Genomic DNA, 26,869 nt, shown 5'->3' with positions numbered 1-26,869 from the left:
CCTCGTCCCACCCCACCCCATCCCCCAGGGGAGAGGGAGGCGCCGATAACGGCTTCAAAGCCCGGAATAGAGAGGGCAGAAAGGGGTGAGCGGGAGGGCGAGAGGGAAGGGAGGAGCGGGTGCGTGAGGGTGTGGGGAAGACACCGACCGAGTCTCGGATTAACGGCTGCTTTCCCCTCCCCCTCCCTAACCCCCCCTTTGCCCCGCCCCGCCCCGTCCGGGTCTCCTCGCTGTTCCCCCTCCCCTTCCTCCCCCTCCCCTCGAGTGTCTCTCTCTCTCTCTCTCTCTCTCTCTCCCCCCCCCTTTCCTCCTCCCCCTCCCCTCCCCTTCCTTTCTACCCTCCCCCTGCCGTCGCCGCCGCCGCCGCCGCCGCTGCTGCCGCCGCTGCTGGCAGCGCCGTCTGAACTGAAGCGAACTCCACAGCCAAGTGAGTGAGGAGGAGGAAGAGGAGGAGAAGGAGGAGGAGGAGGAGGAAGGGGAGGAGGAGGAGAAGCGGGAGAGTCAGTGCGCGGCGGCAGCAGCGGCAGAGGCGGCAGCGTCGGGGACCAGCCCAGAGAGACCCCGAGCCCGCGGCAGAGGCGGCGGCGGCGGAGCAGGCAGCAGCAGCCCCAAAGAAACCAAACCGAGCAGCCCCAGCAGCAGCGGCGGCAGCAGCAACCACAACCCCGGCGGCGGCGGCAGCAGCGGCTCCTCCTCCTCCTCCTCCCAGCGAAAGCGGTTCCCCCGGCGCCCAGAGCGGGGCCCCGCGGAGATAACCCCTCCTCCCCCCTCCCCACCCCGCCGGCACTCGTGAGGGGACGCACTGAGCTGGGCAGCGGAGGCAGCACCGGGAGCAGCGAGCGGCGGGAGGAGGAGGAGGACGACGACGAGGACAAGGCGGCGGGAGCAGCGGCGGCTCCGGGACCCACGTTGTGGGAGCAGCAGCCGCGGGAGGGAAAAGTGCCTGCGGGGGGTGGGGGGGGCAGAGCGGGCGGTTCGGTTTCCTGCGCTGTGGGGACAGTCGGCTTCCCCCCCTGCCCCCCCGTCTCCTCCTCCTCCTCCTCTTCCTCCCGTCCTCTTCCTTCCCCGCGGCGGGCGAAGATTGCAGACCCTCCCGGAGCAGCCCCCGGCTTCTTGGGGCTCGCCCCCCCGCCCCCTGTGCCCCCCTTTTCTTCCGTGGCGGCGGGCGGTGTGAGCTGCGGGGCTTGGAATATGGTCGGGGAAATGGAAACGAAGGAGAAGCCCAAGCCGACCCCAGATTACCTGATGCAGCTGATGAACGACAAGAAGCTCATGAGCAGCCTGCCCAACTTCTGTGGGATCTTCAACCACCTCGAGCGGCTGCTGGATGAAGGTAACAGCCTCCCCCCGCCCCCCCAGCCTGGTTCCCCGTTTGTGCCTCGGCGGCACCGCCGCCTCTTCCTGAGCCCCCCGGGGCTGGGGGTGACTTGGGGAGAGCGCGGCGCCCCCGAAGGCTGACGGCGGCGGATCGAGGCCCAGGTCCTGCCTGCCTCGGGGAGCTTGGCCCGAGCGGCTTCGAAGCTCCGGGAAAGTCTGGGGGGCACTTGGGAGGGCGGGGCCCTTGGAGTGCCGGGCGGTGGGGCCGGGGTCCCGGGCTAGTGCGGGGCCTGACGGAGGACAGCCCTGCCTGGAGGTTGGGTTCGGGAAGCTCCTGGGGAGCTGTGGAAAACTTGGTTCGGAGGACCTAGGGGCTGGGGCCCTGTCCGGCCGCTCCCCACCTTTTTCTAGTTAGTCCACCCCTGGTTTTTTGTTTTTCAATCCCCCTGGTTGCTTTGGGGAAGGGAAAGCGGTGGCCGAATGACCGATTCCCCCCCCTTTCCCCCCCCCCCGCCCCCTGCGGCTTGGAGTCTAATTTTTAGAAAAATGGGAAAACCAGGAGGGTAGTGGCGGCGTGCCTTTAAAGCCGGAGCCTTTTACCCCAATGAAGTGGCCCCTCCGGAGCCCGGCGCCGGACCCCCGGACCGCGGGGGGAGAGGGCGCGGGGCCCCGCGTGTCCTCTGGTGTTCCCTTTGCCTTTCCCTCTTTTCAGAAAAGGAAGTTTGACCTAACCTTCTCGAAACAGATCCTACCCGTTCTTACCCATGCCGTCCTCTGCCTGGTGGAATTCCTGGCAGATTAGGGCGGAATTCAGTTTAAAGTCTGTAGAGCTTGCAAATGTTCCAAGAGAAGTTACCAAGTGGGGTTTCTTTGTTTATACTTACACATAAATGCCCCTGGAGAGGTGCTGATTTGACTGAAGGGGAGGACAAAATGACAACTGAGCATTTTGTCCTTTTTGATTTGAGGAAACGAAAACCATTCGAGTTTAACTTCACTTTTTGGGGAGAGGAAAGCCAAATGAGAGGTGGAAATAATGTGCCTGAAGGCGTTGTCGTGCTGGAGAGAGGAGGGGGTTCTGGAAAGGAAGCAGCAGGCAGTTTGGGGGATTGAGGTTGAGAGCAGAAGCCATAGTTAGGGACCCAAAGAACGGCTCTGGCCGACGCAAGCTTGGAGCTTTGATTTATCTTGTGGAGTTTTATGGACGCGGTGAAAGAAGATGGATGTTGGATGCTTTATGGAAATTGGGTAGCAAAGAGATTGGTGATTAAGAAACTTTACCAATTGTTTAAAGAGACACAGAATTATAGATAACAAAGGTGAACAGTGGATTTTTAAAGTTTCAGAAATATCTCAAGTTTATTTTAATTTATATAAAGTATCCTACTGAGGAGTGTGGGGATGGGAGGAAACCCAGTCAGTTTTGAGTGTCACTAAAGAACAAAAGACCGGAAATGTCCCTGGTGATAAAAATGGGTAAAGAAGAATCTGAAAGGCCGTTGTAGTCTTGGAAATCACGGAATTACTAGCAATATTTAATGTACAAATCCATTCTAATAACCGAGATTTTGGGGGGTTTCAATTTGTTTTTTAAAAACAGACATTCAAGTTGGCTTTTTCCACTCTAAATAGAATCATCTAACCTGTGAGTGTTTAGAAGTACTGGAAAATTAAACTGTTCCTTTAAGTATTTCTGCTTTTTCCTATTTGTGTTGGCAGTGGAGTGGAAGAATTGTGGAGGCAGAAAACTTTCTGGAATGTCCAAAAAAAAAAGTTTCAGAACTCTTAAGCTGAGTCTTTCCAAATGTGAGCACTAAGGGGCGCTAGTTATTTTTTTTTCTTGAGGAATGTTAGCTGCAGAATTGATAAGATTTCCCATAATCTTTGTTCTAAATTGATTTGTTGAAATTTTGAAAATCCAATCCACTATTCATGGACATGAAATGTTTTATATAGATAGTTGGCAAAGATTTTATTAAAACTCATTAAACACTTTGACGAATTAAAGTAGTCTCTTGAGATTTTCACCTTGGCAAATTTAAATATTGTATGTGATTTCAGGAATGAATTTTCTGGAAATAGTGCATCTTTTACACGAGTTATATTTTAGGATGAATCAAGTACAACATTGCAGTTGAAGAGATGTAAAAGGAAATAAAAATGATCTAAGACAAAGTTGTACCAGTATTTTGTGATTGTTTGCTAGTGGTTTCATGTTTTAAGTTCAAACTCAGTTTAAAAACTTTTCAACAGAATATTGAACACAATTATGAGGAATCTCCATACTTAAGGAATATTTCTGAAAACATTTTTTATTTTGCATAACAAGAAACAAGCAAAATACTAATAGAACTTGCATTTTAATGTGAATTTTCAAAAGCCTTTCAGTCTATTAAGCATTTTTAATTTTTGCTAAATCATAAACAGTGCTTTACAGTTAGCTATGCTTGTTAACTTTTACCCCTTTAAATAAAAAAAAAAGCTTGGGCGCTGAAAATAAGCTGAGAGAAATTTTTTTCCATTTTTTTCCCATTTTTACTGATTTGAAAATGGAAGCAAACACTAGGTTTTTTCCTCTTAATTTTAAAGGTTGAAAACCACGAATTTATCTTTAAAAGAGATCTTCCCTTCTGATGTTTACTAAAATAATAAGTAAAGTTTAATCCTTAAGTATCACTTTGAATCTCTTCTGAGTTATATCTTCAGATCCCCAGTGTAAAGATTTCATTTACATGGTAACAAGCATGTTTAAAATGGACAGCATAATGACTAGGAAGTTAAATTGTTTTTATCAGACCAGCCCAAATCTGCCGGAAAGGGGGCTTTTCCTTAGTGTGGAATAAACACTTTCCTGCAATTGTTAGAAATGTTAAACTTAACCAAAATCCAAATAGATTTTTTTTGAATGTAAATTGATATATACTTATACTATGCATATCAAGCTTAACTATTTCTGAAGTACTTAAAGTGTTTTTTTTCTTCCAAAATACTTAAATGTGACTTTAGGCAGTTCTTGTTTCCTTTGATGTGTTTTTTAAATAATTGTTTCAAACAAATTATTTATGTTAAGACTCTGTGGTTAGGATTTATTCTTGCCTTTGTTCCAAAACAAGTTTTTCATATGTGCAGATAAAAATGCTTTTTTGGTTTTGTAAGATTAGTGAAGGAAGATGGTGAATTTAATAAATAAACGAAATAGTTCCAGGAGCATTTTGCGATTTTACTTGACTTGGTATAGAAAAATCTTGCAATAGAGCATTTTAATTTTTAAGCTTAAAATTACCAATGATTAAAATTTTAAAATAGCTTGGCTGTTTTGTGAGTATATATATTTTATAATAATCACTCAGTTATGTAACTAATTATGAAAACCTTGGCACCCTTAAGAAAAACTTTGAACAAGTTTATTTTGGATTAATTTACATTATTATATTGTCTATAAAATATTACGCAGAGTTTGGGTCCCTGGAAATTTGTTCGTAAGTAGTACTGTCAGAAACCTTGGCACCCTTAAGAAAAACTTTGAACAAGTTTATTTTGGATTAATTTACATTATTATATTGTCTATAAAATATTACGCAGAGTTTGGGTCCCTGGAAATTTATTCGTAAGTAGTACTGTCAGAACTTAGTAGTCAGATTGATTCAACCTAGAACTGCAGTTCATGGTTTCAAGAGGGAAAGATGTTCAAATTACTATAGACTGAAGAATTACTTGAGTCTGTCTAAGTGTATTTGGAACAGTTATAAAAGCAGAAAAATAATGTACTGGCCCTGTTGTGGAGGTAGTTTTCAAGTGGAAAGGGGATATTAGAAATACTAATGGTGATAAAATTTAAAACATTTACTTCTTTCAAAGACCTTGAAAACAATTAAAATAAACGCTGATTTTATAAAGTTTTAAATTAGAGGAATGAACTAAGTTGGAGAACAACATCAGATTAGCAGACTAATAAAACTTGGAAATGAGGCAACTATGGACTATTTATGGAGGGCAAAGGAAAAGTCACTAGTTTTTTATCCATCATGGTATTTGAGGGGTGGAAGGTGGAAAACTGCTGACAACCATAGAAAAGTCATTTACAATGTAATAGGAAACACTGCATATAGCCCCTAATAATCTAATTTTTGATTATTTGAAAAATTGTTTATGCATGTGAAAATGCTATATGCAATAAGAGTACTTAGAAGAAAGGGGAAAAAAAATCAACCTAAGTCTCTATTAATGCCTACTATGTGTAAGGCGATATAATTACTGGGTATATACAGACAAAAGATAAAATCCATCCTATACTAGACTTATTTAAACATTGTTTAATTTTTATTTGTCAGTGTTTTTCAAATTGAACATCCTTCTGACTTAGTATACCAGTTTGAATTGAATTTTTTTCCCCATTTCTAAAGAGGTGAACAGAATTTGCACTTGTGTTCTCAAACTTTCCATTTAATTTCTATTTTAGTGTTCCATTGATAATGCAGCCTTTTTAAATAGTTGAATTGCATTGTCAAGTAATTCATCAGACTGTCTTAAGTACTTGATGTATATTGTCACGATTGTACTTACTGTTTAATCCAGTACTTAGAATTACAAATGATGGTTATGTAATACAACTATATTTCATCCTCTTCAAATTCTTTTCAGAGACATTACTGTCCCCCACCGCTTAACTGTTATACAAAAATTTTGGTTGTTAGTATTCAAGGGATTTATATATACACCTGTACTTACATGTATGTGTGCATAAGCACTCAGAAGAGAAAAATGAAAATCAAAAGCATGGGAAGTTGCTTTCTATTTAGGAACCAAGATTGTTTTTGTACAAAAAAACTTTAAAAGTTATAGTAAGAGGAAGAATAGTAACCTATTAAGTTATTAAAAAATGATATTTTCCTTGTTACCCAGGAGGTGTCAGCAGCTGTATAGAAAGTGATAATGGAAAGGGAAATGCTTTGACAGAATTTCTTTTATCTTATAGGTTATATTAATTCAAAGTATTTGGAATTAAAGTTTTAATTCCCCTATGTAAAGCAAACACTACATATAGAATATCCATATGAGCTAGTGAGACTGAATTAGGTCTGCCTTCTTATTGATGAATTTAAACGTTTGCTACATTGAAGAACTGGTAAAAATTGATTGCTCTATATTTACATAACATAATTGAGATAACGTCAAAAGAATAGGGTCATTGTAGGTGATGAGAAGATTGGTTTTTTACAATATGATATATAAAGAATGATAATCTGTATTAAAAATGGTCACTAATTTCACTTGTAAATGATTTTTGGTGCTTGTCTTTTGGCTGATGGGGTTGACATCTGAAGATGTGTATAGCAGGAATTTGCTACAGAAATAGATGAATTACATTTTTTAAGAAGAGGAGGAAAGCCTTTAATAAAAATGCCCTCTTCCAATCTAAGCATAATTCAGAAGTTTTTTACTGAGGTCACCAAATCTTCTTGCCTCATAACGTATTTTCATATCTGCATTTTAAAAGAGATCTACCCCTCAGAGAATTCATATTATCATTGAATGATAAAAAATGTCTCTTTTCTGTTAAAAAAAACACAATGAAACAGTATTTTGTGACATGATGATTTGATCAGTGAATTTAGAGGAACATTGTTAGATAAGCGGAATTTATGGTTTAATCTACTTCATTCAATAAGCATTTACTTCAGAAAAAATGACTTTTGGTGAATATGAAATGCAAAAGCTTACCCACTGGGTTGGCATCAGGAAATGTAGTTAAGTTGTATTTGGTTTTATTAATGCATGACTAATATTTTAAAAACCAATTAATTATGTAGCTTTCTGCTAATGAATGGCTTGTGAGCTGTTTTGGAAAATTTGTATTTTGATGGATAAGGAAGGAGAATTCTCACATTTTAAAATTTACATAACTGATAGATGACATAGTCTTACTAATGGAATAATGGGAGATTATGAACCTAGGTACTTTTTGAGTATGAATGTATGTGCAAATTTTAAAAAAATGAGTCTTTAGGGAATATTTATACCACCTGTGAAACAGCTTATGATTTTCATCTCCATAAATAACTTTCAATTAGTAGAAAGTTAATTAGTTTCCAATGTAAATCTCTCTATCAGTAGCCAAAAATATGTTGGTTACAACTAACTAGCCTGTTTATCTGCCTTTAAGTTTGACCTTTTTTTTTTCCTAGTTAAAGCTTTTTTTTAAGCAGAAAAGAAATATTAATATTCTGACCTCAATCAAATACTAATGAATTGTACAGAAAATTCTTCTTAGTAGCTAAATAGTATGTTTTGTTGGGTGCTCAGTATGTTGGCCAAAATAAATGGCTATAAATTCTAAAACAATATTTAGTTTAGTTTGGTTTTCTGTATCTCTACAGGATATTTTCTTTAAAATGTTAATTTAACAGATGTACTATTTTTAGGAAAATTCTGAAATGACATTCCATATTTCAGACTTTTTGAGAGTTCAAATTATATATTGTTGCTAACTGTGAAAAATGGTGACAGTACTTTTTTGGGATCTGAGGGAAAAGTTCATTCCATTTTTTTAAAAATGGCTCTGAAAAGGTACTAATCTAATCTTATCACCTAACTTTGTTCCTTGGAAATGTGCTTATTTTATGAAACTTTTTTTAAAAATTCAGAACCCACTCCATTTTAATCAGTTTGAGTTTTTGAGTGTCTATTTTATATTTGGCACAGAGCTAAGAAGCATAATGGTGTCTGTTGTCCAGTAATTTATTTTCTGAATTTTAAAATACTACCTTAGGTGCAGTACTCATAATTAGATAAAATAAGTTAATTTAGTGCTGGTTTTATGTTCCAGACAGTAAACGGACCGTCTTAAATTTGGAGTAGTGAACTCCCAGAGTTGGCATAGATATTGATTTTTCCTGGCATTTTTGGGTTGCATGGTTTTAAAAAATTCTTTGATTTATGACATGGGCTTCATACCAGGTCCCCACAGTCTTCATTGCTGAGAATGAGATGAGGTGCATTTAAAATGTGTTGAATTTAGAAGTTAGATGTTCAGTTTCACAGGCATTCTTTACCTACAGTGTAAAAGACACTGTGCTACATTCTTGTGATACAAAGATAAAAATGAAATAGTCTTTGACTTTAAGGTATTTAGAATTTGCTTCTTAATTTAGGGAAATGATATGTACATAGAGAAATCAATATGAAAATTGGTATGAAAATATGAGTTTTAAGAAATCAAGGTCGGAAATTAGGGAAGTCTTCTTGGAGGAAGTGGAACTTTACTCTGAGCATGGAAAGATGGTGGTGTTAAGAGTTTATTCCAGGCTTGCTGGACAGCTTGTGTGATGGCATGAAAAATAATCAGTTTGTCTTGAACATCTAGAGTGTGTGAAGGGGAATAATATGAAATAAGTCTGGAAAAGGTAGGTAGGGACCAGATTGTGGAGGGCTTTAAATGCCAGGCTGAGGAACATGCACGTGTAGATATATGTATGTGTATGTGTGTGTGTGTGTGTGTGTGTGTGTGTGTGTGTGTGTGTGTGTGTGTGTGTGTGTGTGTATGTGTATCTCTACATATTTCTTTTTTCCTTCTAGAGGCACTGGGGCTGCCCTGATCAGGGGAGTGATATACTCAGGCCTTTAGAAAATTATTTTAATTGAAGAACAGTTTGGAGAACTATTTAAGATGCTTTAGTACTTCATGGGAGAGCTAAAAAAAGGTCTGAACTAGGATGATAGCAGTGTTAGTGTAGAAAAGGGCACAAATATGAGAGATGTTTTGGAGGTACAGTTAATAAAATTTGGACCTGGTGGAATATGGATTTGGGAGAGGGAGGAAGAGGGATCAAAGATGATGAGGTGTTAAACATGGGTTACTGAAAGGATGGTGGTGTTGCTCTCAAGAGATTTTCATGGTCAGTCGTGTCTGACTTTATTTGGGGTTTTCTTGGCAGTGATATTGGGAGTATTTTTCCATTTCCTTTTCCAACTTATTTTACAGAAGAGGAAACTGAGGCAAAGCAGGGTTAAGTGACTTGCCCAGGGTCACATAGCTAGTAAGTGTCTGAGGCCAAATTTGAACTCGGGAAGATGAATCTTCTAACTCCAGGCTCTTGCTCTATCCACTGTACCACCTAACTATCCCTTTTCTACAGAGATAAGGAAATGTAAATGATTGGTGAATTTAGATTAGGAAGATAGAGTTCTTTTTTCCCCCCTGCTGTTCAATTTGAGATGGTGATAGGATGAACATCTAGTATATGGATTTGGAGTCAGAGGACCTGAGTTTGAATCCAGTTAACTCAGTTATATTTCAAGCTTCATTTGATGGTAATATCTACCTACTTCACAGAGTAGTTGTGAGGAAAGAAAGCTCTTCATGACCTTTAGCCTGCTGTGTCAACAAGTTAGTAGCTTTTTTTTCCCTAAGATTTTCTGACTTTTAGTCTTTGTCCAGTGGATAAGTAAAATATTCCAACATACTAGGAAAATTTGCTATTGTCATTGGAAATGCAAAAATGCAAATAATTTGTTTCATCTGATTTTTTTTTAAATTGGATTTGTTTCACAAGATAGTATTTTTTTAAATGCCTTGTATGTTTGTTAATGGAAGTTTTTATTAGACTTAAATTTTTTGGTTTTAATTTTTCCTTAGTGAGTATGGAGAGAAATCTGATAGGATGAATGGGGTTGGAGGCACTGATAGAGTGGAACTATCATGTAATTAGGAGTCAGAAGAACTGAATTCTAGTTGTTCCCCCATCCCTGCCCCCACTCCAAGTTAATTATGGTTTGATCTTGGGCAAGTCACTTTAACTTGAGGTTCAGTTTATTCACTCATAAAATGTGAGTGCATGCTTCATAGAATTATTTATACCCCAGAGAAGATGTTTTCAGAAATGCTTTGAATTCTATAAAACAAAAAATTTAAGGTAGTTTTATGATGATTGCTACTAAGTTAGACTAATCAATTACTGTGAGAATGAGACATGTTATTTTTGAAGGGCTCATTATGGTAGAAAGAGCATTTATTTGACTTGGAGCCAAAATACTTTCTTTAAAGTCCTAGCACCAACACTACTTAAGTGCTCTGGAACTTAGTTTCCTCATCTTAAATGATGGGGTTGTATCTATCTCTTATGTCATTGATCTGACTCCATGATCCTTGTGCTACATACATATTTTTGCCTTTGAGAGATTGTTATTGTCCAGGTTTTTTGAAAGTGGCATTGTGGTCTGTTGTCAAAATCAAAAAGAGAGTTGTGAATTACACGAGCTTTTTGAAAAACAAATTTCTGTAACCTGAATTATGTAACATCTAAACTCCAAAGATGCCATGATTTTTAAAAAAAATCTTGTTTTTTGTTTAAAAGCATTCGTTCAAAATTATTCAGCTGTGAACTGTAGAAAATCATATATATTGGCTTTAACAAATCTCATAGTCAATAGATTGCATTATTTAATTGAAATGTATACTAACCTGAAGTTTAGTATACTTGTTGAAAATTTTTCATCTAAAAGTCTTTTAATATTTTTTTGAATAAAAATCTTCCGTAGTAGTTTAGGTGAAAAATTATTTGAGGGTTCTGGTTATTGAAGGTCTTACCATAAATAAAAATATATTTCTAGAAATCCAAATTAGGATTATTTGCTTTGCAAAAGGCTTCAGCTAAGAATTATTTTACCATCTTGTTCTCCAACCCCCTCTACCTAAATAAATAAAATAGTGTTTTATAGACGTGTAAGGTATTTTCCTTACAGGAAGCCTCTGAAGAAAGATAAGGTTATATTATTATCTCTCCCCCACTTTGTAATACTAACTTACTTACCTATTTTTTAGTACCACCTATTCCATAAAAATCCCTTGCTGGGGTATCCGTAGAACTTTTTGCATCACTTATGTAGAAAGATAATTTGTTTCTATTTAGAAATGTTGCTTTATACATTTATCAGAGGATAATTCTTGGTTTATTGTTTGTCTCTTGAACTATATTTTGAGAAGTTTGGTGTTAGTCAATACACTAGAATGTTTTAATGTGGCCATTTGCTGTAGATTGGAGTTTGGCATTTGCCTTGTTCTTGGACCCCATTTAAGTATGTTTAATTAATGTACTCTAGTAATAGTAGTGCACTGTGAGCCTTAGTTTCCTTGTCTACAATTTGGGAATAATATTTGTGCAGCTTGGTGGCACACTGTGTAGAGAGCACTGAGCCTGAAAGTAAGGAAGGCCTGAGTTCAAATGTGGCCTTGGACATGTCCTAGCTGTGTGACCCTGGGCAAGTCACTTAATTTCTGTCTGCCTCATTTTCTTCATCTGTAAAATAGGGATAATAATAGCAGCTACCTTACAAAGGTTGTTGTGAAGATCAAATAACATAATATTTGAAAAGCGCTTAGCAAACTGCCTGGCACATAGCCTGTGCTTAATAAATTCTTGTTTACTTCATCATCTACCTTATGGATTTTTTGTTATCAAGAGGGTTTTGTGAACTATAAGTTCTATACAAATGCACTATACAAATGTTAGTAGTTAATAATAAAGATAAAAATTAAATAGTGTTTTAGAGACTTATAAGATACTTTCCTTACAGGAAGCCTCTGAAGAAAGATATGGTTATAAAGATAAGATTATCCCTCTTTTCCTGATGAGGAAACTGAGGCTCGGTGGTGCATTTGCCAGGGGTTATTCAACTTAGTGGCAGAGCCGTGACTCAAATCCAGGTATTTTTGACTCAGTTGAGGGCTCTTCCATGCTCTCTCTAAAAATACTTTTACTTGTAAAGTGGTTCCATGTCATGGCATCCAAAGTCAGATGTTATAAATAACGTCTAGGGATCATAGGATTTAAAGCTGGATGAGACTAGAGGTCATGTAGTCCAACTCCTTCATTTTGTAAATAAAATGTAGCCAGAAAGATTAGCTCAAGGTTGGAGTTAGTAGCTTAGAGGGGATTCAAACCTAGGTCTTCTGAAGTCCAGTATTCTTAATGCTAAGTTACCAACTAATGTAGGGTTGCAAACTTTTTTGTATACAAAGGGGACTGATAGTGAAACTCCCAGGGTATCTATGTGTCTGCATGTATATACACTCGTGTATGCTGCTAATGGCCAAAACAGGCTACTGCTGCTTTTTAGTGTAGGGTACTGAAGGCATGCAGATAGCAGAGAGCTATGCTGCCAGACTTGAAAGATGAGAATATGATAGCAATAGTGTGTGGCAGTCCATACTGCTTTAATTTCAACTAGGTCTGGCTTAGTGACCAACCATTGACAAGGTGACGTGTGCATTCTATGAAACCAATTTTGTAGTTTGTAATGTTTTAGAAAACTTTATATATGTAACTGTTAAATTTTAAGACTAGAAACCCAATAAATAAAATTATACTATAAAACATTGATCTTCATAAACTATTTAAAGAGTTATAGGGACTTTAATATGTTTTATAAAAGTTAAATAGAAGTGTTATTGAAATATGAACTACTGACAACTACTTTGGTGGAAGTAGAAAAACAACTTTTTGAATTAGCTGGGAAGGAAGATTAGAGTTACTTTATGAAGTAAAGCAAATGACTTGATAATTCTTTAATATAGAGTATTCTAAGAGAAAGATACTCACCTTAGGCTTCTGAGGGTCTGTGTATCACATTTTTACTCATTCATTATAGTAATGTGGGGAAACTGAAGGATAGTCTCAGGTATTATATACTACTCAGATAATGTAGTATATTAAACCTAGCCTATATTTATCTAGTAACTATATTTTCGTCATGATTATTCATGAAGAAATTCTGTTACAGATGGACAGTTTAATTCTCATTTAGACTGCTTGGTTGTGTAGAGTTTTAATATTGCTAAGTGTCTGAAGTCCGAAAGGTATAGTTGCATCAGCCTCAGATTAACACAGGATGAATAACAGAGTAGTTGGTTAGCTAGGCAGCCCTGAAAAGTGTCAGCAAGAAGACTGATGATGATGAATTGGATAGAAATGGGTGCTGCAGTAGATAGCCACTAGATTCCATTTCTAAGGACAAAACCTTCAGGGATGACAACTGATGTGTAGGTATTTGCACAGTAATTAAATGAGGAACTATAGTTCTTTGCTTGCCTGAGTAGAACAGTAACATATATATTTTACTATATAAGAGTTTTCAAATCTTTAGTAGCATAAAATAGCAGATAAACAACATATAATGTTTAACAGGAAGGAATTTTCAGGTTGAGAAGCCATGCCTGCATCACTATTTGGGTGAGTTGGCACTATGTACTTAGAAAATTTGAAATCCCCAAATTTTGAAAACTTACATTAGTATTTTTGAATAATGACCATAGTCACAGGGTTTCTCTGAATAACAGTCATCATTGCAAAGATTTCAGTTAAATATTTTTTATATCTTGCACTACCTACCTTTCCCAATGTATCCATATAACCTCTCCTTCCCCTTGTCCCTGAGAGCCATCCATGTAACAAAGGATAAAAAGGAAGAAAAAAGAACAGTGAAACTAAAAAGTCTGATTTTACACGTAGTGTTTCTTATCCTAGTTCCTTGCCTCTGCACGGAGGTTAGGAGGGGTGAGGTGGGAAAGTTAAGGTACTTTATCATATATGTTCTTTGGGGTTAAGTTTGCTCCTTATAATTTTTTTCAAGCTTCATTGAATTCATTAATTCACGATATAGGTGCTGATCTGTTTTTTTCAGCCACCTGAAGTCTCACTGTCTGAAATTAAACATCATATTTGTTACTACCAGGGAAGCCAGACTTGCCTTGAACTGTAGGTTGAGTCCTAGCAGTCAGTCAGTCAGTGAGCATGTATTTAGTGCCTGCTATATACCAGGCACTCAGTGCTAAGTTCTGGGGAATAGAAAATGGCAACAACCCAGCAACAGCAGAATCACCACTAAGAAACCAAAACCTACAACACCAGTCTCTGCTGTCAAGGAGCTCACAGTCTAATAACTTGAGATCCTAGTGAACTCAGTGGTTATAGGTAGCACTGCTTTGTAAGCAAGAGGGCATTTGATCATTGTGATTTCACATAATTTTTTATTGTTTTATTATTGTTATATAAGCAAACTCTTAATAGGCCTACCAAACTGGAAAGACTTCAGGAGTGGTCTAAGTAATAGATTATTGTCTTGAGACCAGCCTAGAGTGCAGTACAAAAAAACCCCAAACAAACCAAAACACTGCATGTCATCAGGTCAACTATCAAGTAATGTGGTGGTGGTGTTGTTGTTTTTCGTCCACAGGAACTCTTGAATCCATCTGTGAAGGTGTAGATTAATTGAGAGCTAGGTCAGCAGAGGGAAGCACTCACTTACAGATATGGCCATGCTCTTTGGTTTGATAATTTTTTAACAGTATCATTGTTATTGTACTCTCTGGCCTATTGTATTCACCTTCATGCTGATGTTGTCTTCTAAACTGGTTATAGGCCACTTCCCTCTTTTCTGTTTTTTTTCTCTCCCCATAGCCCATTGACTTGATCCCTTAGTTTGCTGGCAACACTTATTCTGTCACCTCAGTTTCTCTTTATGTAGCTCCCCGGGAAAATGGTATTACAGATTATCAATCTCTTCCTCTACTGTATGTCTTATATCTGATATAATAACCACATGACTTCCTTCTCCTTTTAAAAGGGCTTTCTTTGTTTTTTTATGCTAGTAACTATAGGGAAACCATTAACTAAATAACAGAATAATGTGAAAGTTAAAAAGTACAAGAAATCAAATCCCATGGCAGGTGGTATTACAGGTCTCTTTTGGAAGGAAGGATGTGAATGATAACTCCCTTGTTCTTTTATGGACTCCTGTTATAATTCATTTTTCCTGTTCTTTTCCTTGTTTTAAAAGATTCAAAAGGACAAAGAAGGAAATGTTTTGATATACTGAGCAGAGATTTGTTATCCTTACTAAAATGTAGCCACTTGAATTGTATAGCTTGGCTAACAGAGTGAAAGGGCACTCAGTGCCTGTTTACTTTTTGTCATCCCAGCCCTGTCCAGATTAGAGGTGAGAACAAGCTGTTCAGACTCCTAATCTGAACTACTGGTGTGGTACCTGGTGAGTTTCTTAGTACCCTTCAGAACCCTGTTTCCCTCTGCTGTGGATTGCTAGCTCAACCCAGAAGGCCATGGGCTGTATTGTACTTGTATTCTGTTGTGGCTGTAGCAGTTACATCCTGTTACTACAGTTTTTGCCCTGTAGCTGAGAGGCCATCTCTCCTGTACTACAATTTTTGCCCTGTAGCTGAGAGGACATCTCTTCTGTATTTCAAACTATCTTACATCTACATTTTAGTTAATCTTCTTTTCCCTTTTGGGGGTTTTCAGCCTCAGTTCTACCTTTACATTTGGACTTTTGGATAAGGAAGCACTTCCTTAACCTAGCCATGAAGATTCCTTCCTTGAATTTCAGACCATATTGAAGTGACCTTGACTTTGCTTCCTATAATTCCTCCAGGAAATTTTATGGCCTCAGCTCCTGGAACTTCTGACTCATCTTAATCCTACAAGCATTTTTAAAAAGTGCCTGCTATATGCTAGGCATACAGACAAAATCCAAACAGTGGATAAGGTGTTTAGTTACATAGTAAGGCACTAGCATCTGGAGGGATCAGGAAAGGCTTTCTGTAGAAAGTGCTTGAGCTGAGTTTTGAAGAAATCTGTATTATAAGAGGCAGAAATGAAGGGGAAGTGCATTTCAGGCCAGGGAACAGGAAGTATGGTAAAATACAGAGATGTTTGTGTGTGATGAACATTTTAAAAAGGATAGTTTGCTTAGGCTATAGTGTGCACGAAGGAGAGTAATTGGAGATGTAGATCAAATCCAAGTAATGAAAATCTTTAGATTCCAAGCAGAGGAGTTTATATTGAATTCTTTGAGGTGATATGGGGAGAGTTTGAGTTGGGAAGTGGCATAGTCACATCTTTGCTTTGGGAAAAATCACTTTTGCAGCTGTGTGGAGGATGGATTAGAAAGGAGAGAGACTTGAGGTTAGGGAATTAACTAGGAAGATACTACAGTAGTCTAGAAGACAGTTGATGAGATTTTGAACTAGGCTGTGTGAATAGAGAGATAGGGATACATAGAGAAAGTACTATAGAGATAGAAATGGCAAAATTTTTTGCATCTGTTTGGATATGTAGGGTGAAGTTAAATGAGGGTTCTTCAGTATGAAAAAATAGAGGATTTGAGTGGGGATGGGGTAAGATAAGGCAGGTGTGCACCTAGTGAAATACCTGATTGAGTATAAGAGATGTAGTCCTCTATATTTTTTAGTATAATGAGATTGGAGGAAGGTCCCAGATGGAAATTTAGTGTATTAATGCTTTTTATTTATGCCAGAATCTCTTACCTGGTTTATCTTGTGTCTAATATCCTTTAATGGCAAATACCTAAAGTTCCAGTAGATGGGGTTGTTAATTCATGAAAGGGAATTTTTTCCATGAGTAAAATGAATTGTACTCCCTACTTTCCAGAAGAGAAAGGCGGCATTTTTCTTCTTTGAAAAGTGAGGGACAAATCTTCTCCAAAAGTGACTTTAATCAGTTCATTAATTTATGTGATGCTCAGGACGGTACAATGATAGTCTTTTTTACTAACTTTAGTAGTTTTAAATGCACTTATGGTACAGTGGAAAGTGACTTACATTTTGATCTAGGCATCAGGTGACCTGAATTCTAGTTCCAGATGTCAAGGTATATGACTGACCTTGGGTAAATTACTCAATTTCCTGGGTTTCCGGGTGTGTGTGAGTAAATACTATATATATCTATGTATCTATATCTATCTATCTATCTATCTATCTATCTATATCTATCTATGGAGTGTGTATGTGTTACGTGTATTAGATAATCAGGGCTTGAAGGGATCTTTAGGAAGTCCCCTAATCTAACGCCTTCATTTTTACAAATGAGGAAACTGAGGCCTAGAGAGAGGAAGTTACTTGATATGCTCATATAATTACAGGTAACCACGTTCGGAACTTGAACCCAGATCATGTGTGACTCCAAATCTGATGTTCTTTTCATGACCTCATGATCTTGATGGTTTCTTTTAGTGTTAAATTTTTAGGCTTCCTTGATTGTAAGAGAAAGACCCAAGTTTTTAAGTATCACAGAATCTCAAAGTTGAAAGGAATCTCAGAGGCCATCTACTTCGTCCCAACTTGTACAAGAATTTACTCTAAAAATATCCTTCTCCTTCTCCCCAAGTGGTCACCTAGCCTTTGGTTAAAGACTTTTTGTAAGGATGAGGACCTGCTTCTAGGGTGGTACATTGGATACTTCTAACCATCAGGCTGTTATTCTTTTTATCCTATTTATATTGATTTCTTGTGTTTATGTCACCTTTTCCAAATATTACACAAAGAATCAATTTAGCAAAAACAGCCTGAGAGCATTGTCTGTATCTGAACGTGTGTGCAACATTTAATTTCTATATGCCTCACTTCTGTAAATGGAGGAGAGAAGGTTCTTTTCCTAAGTCTTCTCCAAAGTCAGTCAGTCTTGGTCATTAAAAAGCATGACACTAAATTTTCTCTTTTTCTTTTACTTTATTGTCATTATGTGTATTGGTTTCCCTGACTGCTGACTTTATTCTACATTAGTTCTTTCTAGTTATAATTTATTATAGCTCAGTAATCAATCACAATGAACAGAAGCATGTTTTAAGTGTCTTTGTGACTGGTACTGTACTATGCACTGGGGACATAAATATAAAACAGGAAAACAATTTGTACTTTCAAGGAGCTTACACTCAAATGGGGAAGCAGAAAAAGTTCATATATAAGTATATATAGAATAATTTGAAAGAGGATAAATACAAAGAACATCAGTACAAAAAGCTTGGGAAGGGTAGTGTACTAGCAGTTTTGGAGCTTTGGAAAGGCTTCAAGGTAGAAGAAAATGGTGTTTTAGCTGATCTAACTCACTTAATTATATTTCTATACTGCACTTTGTTTAGCCATTCTTCAATTAGTGGACACTTTCCTTGTTTACAGTTCTTTGGTGCTACAAAAAAGTACTGCTACAAATATTTTGGTGTACAATTTAATCTTTCTGCTTTTGTCCTCTTTGGGGAGATGTGTCTGGAAGTCTATGGGATATGAATTAAAATGTATGGAAGTGTTAATTCCTTTTTAAAAGTATAATGGTTTTTCTACAATGGAGGGAACAATTCAGAGCTCCACCAATAGTGTTAAGAGTACCTATCTTTCAAAATGGACTCTACTTCTTTTGTCATTTTAACCAATTTTCTGGGGGTGAGATGAAACTTCAGAGTTCTTTGGATTTGTACCCGTTGCTCCTACCTTCACAGCAGATTAGAATATATTTGACTGGAAATTAGTTTTATAGAGAGTTAATATGATGGGCATTCAGTCTTGCTAGTTATGTTAATGTAATGCTATTGCTAGTAGATCAGTTTTAAAGTTTTTTGAGATTTAAACTTTCCCCACAACAACTCTTTGAAGGTAAATAGTTGTTAATATTATTTTTATTTTCATTTTGTATGTGTGGGGAACTCAGGTTCAGAAAGGTTAAGTGACTTGTCAGTCACTTAACTGCTAGTAGGGCAGTATTCAAACCCAGGTCTCCTGACTCCTAACTAAATATAAAGTTGAATGCTTTTTGTCCTATATGGCATGCTTATATTAGACTTGAAGTTTTTTTTTGCTACATATGGAGTTAATGTTTCACTGTTACTAATGTGGTGATGAAGACTTTTTATTAAATATTTTTTCTGTATTACGTTTATAATCTCTTATTAAAGTGAAATTTGAAAGTGTTATTTTTTGTAGTAGTTTGCTAAGTTGAAATGAGGAAAATTCTCCTTTAGGGTTCTAAGTTGTTGAGGGGGAGTAATAGTAATGGATCCAGTGACTTTTTTTCAATTTTTATCATTCTTTTTTTTTCCTTTTTTGGTGAGGCAATCAGGGTTAAGTGACTTGCCCCAAGGTCACACAGCTAGTAAGTGTCAAGTGTCTGATGCTGGATTTGAACTCAGATCCTCCTGACTCTAGGCCTGGTGCTTTATCCACTGTGCCACCTAGCTGCCCCAATCTTTATCCTTCTTGATATTTGTACTAATTTACAGTGTTGACCACCCTCTCTGGAGTTTCCTAACATCGCTGTCTTTTGGCTTTCCTCCATTTCCTCTCTCTATGTCCTGCCCCTGTGAATGCACCAGAACTCGCTATCTTCAGCCCTTCTCCTTACACTCAGTGTGTGACCTCATCTTCTCTTGGATTCAAGTGGTTGTCTGCATTCAGATTGCTCTTAGGTCTGTATAAGCAGCCCCAATCTTCATCCTTGTATCACTAGCTGCTATTGTTTTCACTAAAGTTGAGTTGAAATCAACTTGCCATGCTGCATTGCAGTGGAAAAGTAGTTGATTAAAATGTGACATGCATAGTATTGTAACCATATTAGAGTCAACATTCATACTTCATCTATAGATAAAGCACTGCTCTAGGTGCTATGACAGATACAAAATGTAGAGGCTCTGTCTCTAAGGACCTTGTGATTTAGTGGAGATAAGACATATATACATTTGAGAACTAGCAGTACAAGGCAGTATATAATAAAAATCAATTAAGTATGCAGTATACTTTCTAAAGGAGTTTAACTGAGAGATGACTGGTTGTGGTAATTAAAGTAGTTTTCATGGAGAAATTGAAATGGGCCCTGAATGGTTTGATTTGGAAAGCTGTACGTATGAGAGAAGGGAGGAAGAATGGTGTGTGCTGACAAAGGAAGTTGAATGTGAGTAAGCTCCTTGAAGGCAGGAACTGGTTTTTCATTTTGTCTGTGGGAGAGAGGGAAGAAACAAGCATTTATTAACCACCTATTATGTGTTAGGCACTATGCTAATGTTGGTGTAAGGGTGCTGGGAACCCTGAATTCAAGGCAAAAGGTGTGGGTCTGCCTCAAAAGAATTCCACTGAAGCCTTCTTTCAGTCAGAGACAAGATTTATTGTTTCACCAATAGAAATGGGCAGGCTTTTAAGAACCTGCACATTTGTGCCGCTTGTATTGACAAGCTGGCTAGATTTTAAGAATCTGAGCATTTGGTATATGAGACTAATCTTTTTTATAGGGAAAAATTTGTGGCAAGATTTGGATGGGATGCAGAAGTGGCCAATAGTTTGAGGTGACCTGGAGGTAACAGAAGTGGTCTAGATAGGATTAAGGGTAGGAAATAGCCTGGGGTGGTCTGGAGGTAACAGACAGTGAAGGGCTGGACTGGGTTAGAAGTAACAGAATTGAAGGTCAGAGCCACAATGAGAAGACAGTTGAAATGATTATTCTGGGATGAGTTGATGCTTTAGGGGAACGCCAGGGACTGGGCCCGGTGGGAAAGTTTAGGAATTTTTCGTTTTTGGGGTCTATCATTAGCACTCCATCGCTAATAATAATAATTTTACAAATGTTATATAATCCTCACAACAATCATGTGAGATAGGTTTTGTTATCCTCCTTTTACATTTGAGGAAACTGAGGCAGATAGGTTGAGTGACCACACCCTATCCACTGTGCCATGTAGTTGCCTTACTTAGCACCTACCTAGTAGGCACTGCATACATGATTGTCAAAATGTGTTGGGAAGGGTATGTAAAATTTGGGGAAGGGCATAATCAAAGGTTAGGATGTGAATATGAGCATAGAATGTTGGCAGTTGGAAGAATAGTGAAGCCGTATAATCCAGCTAGCCTAAGTTGAAAATTCACATAAGGGGAAGTATAGCGAGAGATGAATCTGCAAAAGTAAACTAGAACCATATTAAAGAGAGCCTCAAATGCTGGTAGTTTTATTTCTGTGGAGAAATGGGAATCCATTGATTACTTGTATATCGGGTGAAAAGCAGAATGATTAATTTGCAAGAAGACTTGAAGCAGAGCAATCTCTTAGCAGGCTATTATAATAATTTAAGTGTCATATTGTTTGTGTGAGTAAGAACCTGAACTGGGATTGTAGAAATGGGAAAGAAGAAACAAATGTGTGAAGCATTATAAAACAATACTCAACTAGATTGGGTGACCGATTCCTCACTTTTCCCTTGTCTGCCTTAGCCAAAAAAAATTCTAGGTTTTAGTGTGATTAAATAATGGTTGGTAAAAATAGGGGAGTTTGGAAGGAAAGTCAGTTTTTGCCTGGGTAGTGATGACTTCATGAAGTAGAAATACGTAACAGGCATCAGGAAATGCCCTGCTAGAGAAAAATTTGGAATTTATTTCTTTCCTATAAATGAAAGATTTAACTGTAAATGCCTCTTCTGTGTGCTAGCTGAAATTAATAATCTAGTTTCCAGTAATAGTGTAAGTAAATATCAAAATAGAGTGCCAGAGGGGCAGCTAGGTGGCGCAGTGGATAGAGCACCAGCCCTGAAGTCAGGAGGAGCTGAGTTTAAATCCAGCCTCAGATCAAACGCGTGACACTTACTAGCTGTGTGACCCTGGGCAAGTCACTTAACCCCACTTGCCTAAAAACAAAACAAAACAAAAAAAATAGAATGCCAGTCAACAATCTATATATTAGAAACTGTGTTAAAACCTAGGGATAAGAAGAAAAGCAAAAACAGTCTTGAATTCCCCAAGGAGTTGACATTCTAATAGGGGAGATAACACGATACATAGGTTGTAAATGGAAGGTACTTTTGGGGGAAAGTATTGGCATGGAGGAGGGAGGGAACCAAGAAGAGATTCCTGTAGACTATGGGTTTTGAGCTGAGCATTCAAGAAAGCCAGGGAAGCTAGGAGTTGACAGTGAGGAGGGACAGCATTTTAAGCATGGGAGACAGACAGTAGAAATACATGGAATCAGAAAACTGTCTTATGAGGAACAGCAAGTAGGATTTGAACTCAGGTCATCTGGCAGTATAGCACAATGGCTGGCCTTGGAGCCAGGAATACCTGAGTTTAAGCATCAGCTCTTGCACATAATTACTGTGTGACGAAGGGCAAGTCGTTTAGTTCTTCAGCACGTTAGGCAATTTTAAAAAATGAGCATTTTTATTTCATTAATTATTTCCCAATTACATACAAATTTTTTTTTGTAATATTCATTTCTTAAAATTTTGAGTTCCACATTCTCTCCCTCTTGCATATCTACCCCAATGTGATATTGATCATACCTGTGAAGGCAATGCAAAACATTTCCATATTAGCAGCATTACAAAAGAAAACCAAAAAAGCAAGACAAATAAAGAAAGTAAAAAAAGCATAATCTGCACTTAGAGTTTATTACTTCTCTCTAAGAGGTGGATGCGTTTTTCATCATAGGTCCTTTAGAATTGTCTTGGATCATTGTCTTGCTCAGAGTAGCTAAGTCTTTCACAGTCAGTCATCATTATAATATTGCTGTTACTGTGTACAGTGTTCTCTTGGTTCTGCTTACTTCACTTTGCATCAGTTCATGTAAGTCTTCCCAGGTTTTTCTGAAACCATTCTGCTTGTCATTTCTTATAGCACAGTAGTGTTCCATCACACTCATATACCACATTGTTTAGCCGTTCCCCAATTGATGGGTATCCCCTCAATTTCCAATTCTTTGTTTTTTGTTTTTGTTTTTGTTAGGCAGTGGGGTTAAGTGACTTGCCCAGGGTCACACAGCCAGTAAGTGTTATGTGTCTGAGGTTGGATTTGAACTCAGGCCCTCCTCACTCCAGGGGTGGGGCTGTATCCAATGCACCACCTAGCTGCCACAAATACCAATTCTTTAGGTAATTCTTTAACTTTTTTTTTTTTAATTTATTTTTTAATATCATGGACCCCAATGAAAGTCTGTTATGCTTTTGGGTGCTTTCCCAGAATATTTTTAAATGCATAAAACAAAACACATAAGATTACAGAGAAAACCAATTAACTTGAAATATAGTTATCACAATGTTTTTTTAAGTTGAGCCCCTGCCCCAAGCCATAAATTGTAGAGAAGGTGCCAGCTTGCATTGGTAGTGGGATTTTGCTCATCTAGGAGTTCACTATAATAATATAGTTCCAAGTTCAGTCCTTATCCCTGTCTTCAGAATCCAAATTCGTTCCGCTGCACCACTGCTGGATGATTTGTAACCTAAGAACTCGTGGTGTAGGTTTTGGTCTGGGCCTGTGATTTTGTTGGTGTAGGAAATGTCTGGGAATGAAACCCTGCCCCCGGCCCATGCAGATCTGTCTGTTTTGCAATATGTAGTTTTAAATACTTGCCCAGGGACATTACAGAGGTTAGGAGATGTTCCTAGGGCTCACTTTTCATTCCTTGGTCTATTGCCTCTGGTACAGTTAGGAGGAGAAAAATATGGGAGTGGGGGAAAGATACCTGGACAACAGGGGGAAAAAAAGGAGGAAAAACAAACAGTGGAATTTGGGGGCCATATTTATGGTCTAGTGAAGCAGCTTAGCATCATTGATGGAGGGCCTGTTTCGGGAGTCAGTAGAGCGTTTGTGAAGCACGTTTTTGTGCAGAGGACTGCAGTATTATGTTGTGGAGATATAAAGAAAAATGAAAACATTTCTACCTTCAGGGATCTTCTATTAGGGAGGCAACATGTACCTATACAAACAAGTTTATATAAAATGTGGGTTACAGAGATTTTGTGATTTGCATGTTAGAGGGAATTTTTGTGGAGGAACTTTTTTTCACCCACTGCAGCTCAGCACCTTCTCTACAACTTGTAGTAGAGAGTTCCCTACAGCAGAGGTGTCAAATTTCACCCGCAAGCTACTTAAAGCAGATGAATTACAGAAAAATTGTTAAACGTTTTTCCGTTTTGAACCTCATTTTCTCATAAAGAAGAAAGTACATCAGGTAGGAATTATTTATTGTAACGTTGTCACTTTAGTGTTGGGTAGAAGGTATTTTTTAATTACAACACAGGCAAAAGGGTACTTCAAAACGCGAAATTATTTTGATACTACCCCTACCTAGCCATTTCTTCTTCCTAGTGACCCACTTCCCAGCGTTAGAACACTGTATATTTTTTTTAGAACATTGGGTCAGGCAGTAGAATTCCACTAGAAATGGAACTGATAAAAAGAAGAAAAAACATTGGTACATCAAGCTTTAATAACATTTCTCCAAGAAGAGCCTTAAACTCTATAGAGTAGATATACTCTAGATAGTAGAAGCCTGTGTAATGTGTTGCTGTTCATTTAAAGATAGTTTTTTTGTACCGTTTTGAAAACCACTGATTACATAGTTTTTCATTACAGGCTTTATTTTCAGTTCCCTTTTAACTTTTGATATCCATTGAATACTTTTCAGATTTATAACATTCTATAACAGGACAACCTGTTTTGTGCTGAGTAAAATTAGATGAAAACCCCATAAATTCTACTTACTATATTCCTATTTATCCATTATTATGTTATGTATTATATTATCATTATTTATAATTATATAATATATATTATAAATATCCATCTGATATTAACTAACTCTTTAAGACCAGGCTAGGTAATAAGCATTTATTAAGCCCTGCCTGTGTGCTTGGATCCTGAGCTAAGCCTTGGGGTTTTGCTAGCAAAAAGAAAGACAATTCACATTCTAATGGAGGAAGACCACTCTTAAAAGGGAGCTGAAGGGGGGAATAGGAGTGGGGTGATGGGGGAGGAGAAGAGGCTGCAGGGAGGAAGTTGGACTAAATGCCAGCAGAACCTGGAGAGTCTGAAACAGCCAGTAGGGGAATGAAGCATAGCCAGGGGTGCTGTTTCCCAGAACGGAGGGATCCCCAAACAATTCACCAGTGGAAGGAAGATCCCTCTTCCTTACTGTTCTTTTCCCCCATGTTCTAGGTTGGGAAAGCAGCTGAGTCATAGTGGTAAATATCCCATTTAGAAGCACCTCTGAGCGGGGAAAGAAAGCTTAAAGAATAAGCTTCTCTAGTAAGAATGTAAGGCCTATTTCTATTTACCTAATTAGTTATTTCATATTGATAGTTATAATTCTTAAGATACACCGCACTTGGTCTTATTGAAACTCCATTCTGTTTTCTGATCACTTAAATTTTTGGATGTCATGTTGAATTCTAACATTATCTTTGTAGATATTAAACATTTTATCATCTAGCTTTAAGTAATTGTTAATGTGCATCCTTTCTTTAATCATTCAGGATTGATTATTATTGATAAATGTAGTAATGACATAGGGCCCAAGACCATCCCCTGAAGCATGGAGCCAAATTCACAAATTTCTGGCTACTCACTATAATTTTTAGAATAACTTAATAATTGATACAGGCACATTTATGGAGCCTTTCTCAGGAATTTCAGACTTCAGGTCTAGCACTCTATCCACTTCCCCATATCCTTGAGGGCAGGGACTGATGTTTTCCTTCTCTCTTCCCTTCACCCCCCCATTTCTAGGCTTGGCACATAGTATGTACTTGTTGACTTTGCTTGAATTTCTTTTCTTAATGCTTTTGCCATCGTATGTTATGCTGATTTTGTTCATCTAACTCCTCATTTGTAAAATGGCACATAATTTATACCTTTAATGCCTTCTTTACAGAATTGTGAGATTGAAATAAGATGAGACACATAAAATGTTTTGCAATTAATATTATCTTCTGTATGCTGAATTAATATTCTTGTGCATGTATTTTTCAAAACTATGTATAGCTCCTATTATGATTAATTAAATACAAATTTTAAAAAAGCATTAGTATAATGCTTAGCACAGTGTCTGGCCTGGAGTCAGGAAGACCTGAGTTCTATTTTACTAGCTGTGTGACCTTGGGCAAGTCATTTAACCTATGTGTTTGCCTCAGTTTCCTCATCTGTATGTTGAACTCCAGTAAATTACAGTCTGTTCTAAGAAAGAGACAAACGAATTAGGGTGCTTGTGTCCATGGTTTAATTTCTTTCTTTTTTTTTTTTAAGCAGTTGTGTTTAAGTGACTTGCCTAGGGTCACACAGCTAGTGTCAAGTGTTTGGTCTGAGGCTGGATTTGAACTCAGGTCTTTCTGACTTCAGGGTTCTCCATGGTTTAATTTCTCTCACCAGCTGGTGACATGCATTATATGGGAGTTCAGTCCAAAGCTAGGGCCCCTAAGTGGGCCAGTTCAGAAGTGGCTTGATTTGGTATTTGGGAGTATAGTGTCACATGCCCTTTGAATAGTAGGTGTTCCCAAGGGATGCCAATCAACCTTGATTGTTCAACATACTGGGAGGTGGGTTATATTAAAATGAGGTCTTGGGTATGTGACTTAGATCACTTGATCAACAGGGGCTGAAAATATATATCCTTCCTCCCCCCCCCCTTGGAAATCTCTCTTCACTGAAACCTGAGTAGGATAAAATCAGTTCCGGCCTGGATTGGAGTTTGACCAAGATAAAAAGATTCAATGCAATCTCATCAGAAATGTCCTTCTGAAAAACTTTGGACAGAAAGAGGGGGGATTGGGAGTTCTGAGTCTCCAAGACACAGATTACCAAGAAAAATCGTTTTTCACATATAAAATGGGGATGATAATAGCATCTACTTTCTTAGGATTGTTGTAAGGATCAAGTGAGATAATAATTGTAAAGTTCTTAGCACAGTGCCTGGAACATAGTAGGTGCTATATAAATAATGGCTCT

At 38.2% G+C, this 26,869-nt stretch overlaps 1 protein-coding gene across 3 annotated transcripts in view; it reads left to right on the top strand.

Annotated features, from left to right (window-relative positions):
• Nucleotides 1–440: 440 nt before the first annotated feature.
• Nucleotides 441–26,869, top strand: part of QKI (QKI, KH domain containing RNA binding) — a 190,092-nt gene continuing 163,663 nt past the window's right edge. For all 3 annotated transcript variants that reach the window (XM_020986764.2, XM_020986766.2, XM_020986765.2), the window contains exon 1: nt 441–1,333. In XM_020986764.2, coding sequence (XP_020842423.1) covers nt 1,192–1,333 — 142 coding nt within the window. In that variant the 5' untranslated portion in view covers nt 441–1,191. The remainder of the gene's footprint in view (nt 1,334–26,869) is intronic.

Source organism: Phascolarctos cinereus, unplaced genomic scaffold, assembly GCF_003287225.1.
Source record: "Phascolarctos cinereus isolate Bilbo 61053 unplaced genomic scaffold, phaCin_HiC Scaffold_5;HRSCAF=322, whole genome shotgun sequence".
NCBI lineage: Eukaryota > Metazoa > Chordata > Mammalia > Diprotodontia > Phascolarctidae > Phascolarctos > Phascolarctos cinereus.
Note: the sequence above shows the minus strand (reverse complement) of the source record. Positions and strands in the feature narration are given on the sequence as shown.